Source organism: Sardina pilchardus, chromosome 21, assembly GCF_963854185.1.
Source record: "Sardina pilchardus chromosome 21, fSarPil1.1, whole genome shotgun sequence".
Lineage (NCBI taxonomy): Eukaryota > Metazoa > Chordata > Actinopteri > Clupeiformes > Clupeidae > Sardina > Sardina pilchardus.
In genome coordinates, this window is record NC_085014.1 from 342,501 (window position 1) to 347,500 (window position 5,000).

Consider the following 5,000-nt stretch of genomic DNA (forward strand, 5'->3'; position numbering starts at 1 on the left):
CTGGAAAGATACAATAATATTAAGAGTAGGTTATAAACGTAATGATAAATAGCATAATATCGAACACAGAAAGAAATGGGTTTGATTCCCAGCGTCCCCTGCCATGCCCTTAAGCAGGATGCTAACCTCATGGTGCTCAGGTAAACTGTCATTTGGAAGTAGCCTGGGATCAAAGAACAAATAAAGAACAACTTTATAAATGTCCGTCCATATTGCCAAATAATTATGTGCCTACATTTTCTGCTACCGCCACTAGGCTACCACACTAACACCGACTAATGGGAAATATTAGTCTGGACTCTGGAGCCATTCGTTTAAGGGTAGAATTAACACAACACAACGCTGGAAACAGGCCATCCCTCTTGAACGTGCGTAAGGACCTGTTCAACCACAGACCACTATGACAGCCGTAACAGGAAACAACAGCCCTGCAGCCCGTGGTGTTAGAGCGGTCACATTCACAAGTCTGCTATCCTTTCTCTCATAACGGACATATTCACACACACAACTAATCTGTGTCAATGGCCAAATAGGACTACACGCAAGCCTCTACAATATTCTCATGTGCAGCAACACCTCCCCGAACTGAACAGGCAGGCGGTCTCGGCCTAGCGGCTCAGCCGAGCATCGTCCGCCTCCAGCTAGCGGAGATTCTGAACGATGGATGTCGATAGATGTCACCGCAATGAGCTGTTACGGGTAGATGTTCTTCACAACGTCGATACCTACTCACTAGGCGTCCTGCTAAGACACTAGATAGGCATATACATTCGGCTTTTGATGTTTCGTACCCTATCCACGAATGTTGAAAGGTTAAAACTTGCTAACCGTGCCGTGCTTCGCTGTGCGTCGGGGAGTTCTTTGCCTCTAGCCCTCGTCCATAAATTCCGTACAGGACACGTCGGTGGCCGTTATCCCTCACATAAACACACGACTCTGTGATGATTAGTCTACCACATACAATTACTTCAAAGTCTAACACATCTTTTTATCAATTCCAGTCTTTAAAACGTCGTTATGACAGAGCTCAATTTACATCGAGAGCTCGTTTACATCGTGAAGCCAAACCCGTGACGACGCGTAGGCTACTTGGCTAGTTGAGATGAGAGCAGGCGCTGTTGTTGTTTTGCATCACCTAAAGGTCGCCTACACAGGCAGCATCACCCTGCCGTATGACAACCCGTGGGCTATGACAACCCCGTATTTCGAAAAAAAAAAACCCTTACAATTCTGTTGAGATGATAAATGTTTCAAAACTCGTAACCTACCGGACAGCTCGTCTGGTTCCAGTCCACTTTCGGTGTCGAGTCCGCAAATCACGAAGTAATCAGCGAAGCGGACGGAGCTGGAGCTGAACCCGGTGGTCATGCTGATCCGGGACCTCAAACGGGCCCCCTTCGGACCGCTTCGTTCCTTCCTCTTGCCGTCTCAGTCAGACGCATCGTCGGAGACTAGGAATCTTTGAGATGCAGCCATTGCGGACATCTTCCGAGGCAGCCTTGAAAATCAGAACAGGCTTAACCCGTGGAGGCGAGCGAATTGCATCATGGGCCTTCTCCTCCAGCTGTTTTCATCTGCTTGTGACTGCGCTTGCGCTTGATGCAATGTATCCAATTACGTCACTGCATAGGCTCCCAGCAGAACTGAGTGCTGTCTTCTTTACTACCACGAGATGGCGACCTTGTCGCGCTGCATATAGCGCCCTAGCTGCATACAGCCAGAGAGGGTTTAAGCGGAGCAATGAAGGATCTTTGATACAGCGTCGTAAAGTCAAAGTGAAAATTCATATTCTAGTAAAAGTCAAAACTATATACATATATATATATATATTATTTAAGGTGCTCGGAGTGCTCGCAGGAGTGAACAGCTACATGATGCAGTCCATTTAGCATAAGAGTTGCCTCTGGCTCTGGCCCGCACATTAAAGCAGATGTGTGGTTATGAAGGTATATGAGATGCAGTCCATTTAGCATAAGATTTGCCTCTGGCCCGCCAGTTTAAAGCAGATGTGAGGTTATGAAGGTATATGAGATGCAGTCCATTTAGCATGAGATTTGCCTCTGGCCCGCCAGTTTAAAGCAGATGTGAGGTTATGAAGGTAGCCTATATAAGATGCAGTCCATTTAGCATAAGATTTGCCTCTGGCTCTGGCCCGCCAGTTTAAAGGTGGTACTGGTGTACTGGTTAGCGCATCGGGCTTGTAACCGGAGGGTTGCCGGTTCGATCCCCGACCAGTCCACCACGGCTGAAGTGCCCTTGAGCAAGGCACCTAACCCCTCACTGCTCCCCGAGCGCCGCTGGTTGGGCAGGCAGCTCACTGCTCTGGGTTGTGTGATTCACCTCAACGTGTGTTCACTGTGTGCTGTGTGTTCACTAATTCAGTTAAATTGGGTTAAATGCAGAGAACTGAATTTCCCTCACGGGATCAAAAAAGTATATATTCTATTCTATTCTATTCTAAAGCAGATGTGTGGTTATGAAGGTATATGTGAGATGCTGAAACAGTGCAGTATTGGCTAAAACACCAGACTCCACTAATGAGAAGACAGCACTCCAGTATAGAAATGCATGGGGTTAGTTCCTAACGCCAATATGGCAGTAGTCACGGAGGTATTATAAGAACTGGAGAAAGTGAACAAGTCCCGCCCCCATTCATTTCAATGGATATGCTAGGCTGGTGAAAAGTGCCAAAATTGAACGATTTTTTCAGGCTTCAACATGGCGTTTCAAGGGGCTTGTTTCCGGTGCCGTTTTACTTAGCCAATTAAGTGCCAGGTTACCGATTGACGTAAGATACAGAAGGAGAGCTCGTGCCCACACTAAGCTCGTGCATGAGCTGAGAGTGGAACAGCCACCAATCAGCATGAGTAAAACGCAGGTAAAACGGCACCGGACATGATGTATTTCTGGAAAATGGCGACGAGGAAGTGCTTTGCTAATCGGCAAAGCTAATCAGTCAAATCCTGACCCCCTGGCAGTAGTCTACACACATCCCTCCCTTCTTGTATGCATGGGGTTAGTTCCTATATAATGTTGCGTTCCAGTGCATGTGGGACATGGGAGTTATCCTACTGTACCTCCAACTAGGAAAAGGGCACTTGCCTGTCCAAGTGGACACCTCCATTGCTACCAATTAATTAAGTTTTGACACAAAAATGAAAAGTTTTAGTGGCCTCTAGAACAAACAATCCAGGAAAAACACTATCCAATCACGGACTGTTAACGATGATTGGATTCTGATGCATCTATCAAACTGCAATCTGCTCCTCCCTCCCGCTCGTGAACAAGCATTGCACGTTCCTGTACTCTGGAGCCGTGACTTCGGGAGAAGTCTGAAGAAAGGGGTTGGGACTTTTGACCTGTGTATTTTCAATATGCAGCTTCGCTGGAATCGTTTTCCAGGATCTTCTACCCTACCTTTAAATAAATAATAATAATAAAAAAGGTTCTTCTACCCTACCTTTAAATAAATAATAATAAAAAGGATCTTCTACCCTACCTTTAAATAAATAATAATAAAAAAGTTAATATACAACCTTTAAAGGCATCAATTTTCTTTGTGAATGAATAATGTAAAGCTAACTGGATGAAGCGAACCCTCCCAATCCTGAGCCCTGGGCAGGACACAGCCGGAGAGAGATGAGCACTGAGAGAGATGAACACCTGGAGTAAGTGAGAGTGTGTGGAGTAAGTGGGACAAAGTCATTGTTTGGCAAGTCACAAGTCAGTCTCAATTCATTGCCCTCAAGTCCCGAGTCAAGTCCCGAGTCAAGGCAGGCAAGTCCCGAGTCAAGTCCAAGTCAAAGGCCAACAAGTCTCAAGTCAAGTCCCAAGTCCTACGTTTTGAATTTCGAGTCCTTTCGAGTCTTTTTTAAAATTGAGTGAGACAGGTAGTGACCGTTTATTACATTACAAAAATATAGGCAAAACCGTTACATATTTTGTTAACAATTTATAGCATTTTAGGATCTGCATAATTTCTTATAACTAAAAATATTCAATAATTTGAATACTTCATATTGATTACACTTGTCTTTAATGATATTGCAGGGGTGGTGTGTAGGTCTAATTGAGTGCCTGTCACTTTAAGAAGTAGGTTTCATTCGGTTTTAGCAAAATAGTCACGCATAGTTCAAGGATATAGTTTTCATTAAATAAAATGAATGTTAAAAAAACTAACAAGGTAAAGGAAATATTTCTGGTGTCATAGAAAATATCTTGCAATGTTAACTTCTATGATTTAGGTAGGTTACCGTGGCATGGCATTATGTTGTCCCGTTCTACCATTACATGACATGGAGTTTGATAGCCTATGTATCCAATGAGTGACAACCAGTGCTCAAAACAAAACGTTAAGGTAGGCTAGGCTATTCTTCTCCTGGTAACCAGTGGAATGGATTTAATGTGATGAAGGCTCGGATGAAGCTGGGAGGAATTTAACAAGTTCTACACACCGTGATTCGTTTCTTGTTGGTCTCCACGTAATTTTTGTAGGCAGACGAAATAATCGGTATCATTTTGCTAGCGCATTCACGTTCGTTGTCTGGCCCTGGACCAAAGATGAATCTTTGCCCTGGACTAATAGCTTGTTCCGCGTGGTTGGCCGCTGTCGAATCAAAACAATCTAAGTGATTTGATTGGATCTTGTGCCGAATACGGGTCTCTGCCACACACGCACAGGCGCACACACAGAGATAGATCAGTCCGTGTTAACATACTTTTGTCTTTTTATCTTTGTTTTTTTTTTATGGGAAGTAGCAAGTCTTTACAAGTCAATAGGCGCAAGTCCAAGTGAAAGTCCGAGTCATTGATGTTCAAGTCCAAGTCGAGTTGCAAGTCTTTTTATATTTTGTCAAGTCGAGTCTAAAGTCATCAAATTCATGACTCGAGTCTGACTCGAGTCCAAGTCACATGACTCGAGTCCACACCTCTGGTAAGTGAGTGTGTGGAGTAAGTGAGAGTGTGTGGAGTAAGTGAGTGTGTGGAGTAAGTGAGTGTGT

General features: G+C 44.4%; 1 protein-coding gene across 2 annotated transcripts in view; it reads right to left on the reverse strand.

The window, feature by feature from the left end:
- Window positions 1–1,545, reverse strand: part of dennd5a (DENN/MADD domain containing 5A) — a 47,373-nt gene extending 45,828 nt beyond the window's left edge. For both annotated transcript variants that reach the window (XM_062524496.1, XM_062524495.1), the window contains exon 1: window positions 1,269–1,545. In XM_062524496.1, the coding sequence (XP_062380480.1) occupies window positions 1,269–1,368 (100 nt within the window). In that variant the 5' untranslated portion in view covers window positions 1,369–1,545. The remainder of the gene's footprint in view (window positions 1–1,268) is intronic.
- Window positions 1,546–5,000: the final 3,455 nt, after the last annotated feature.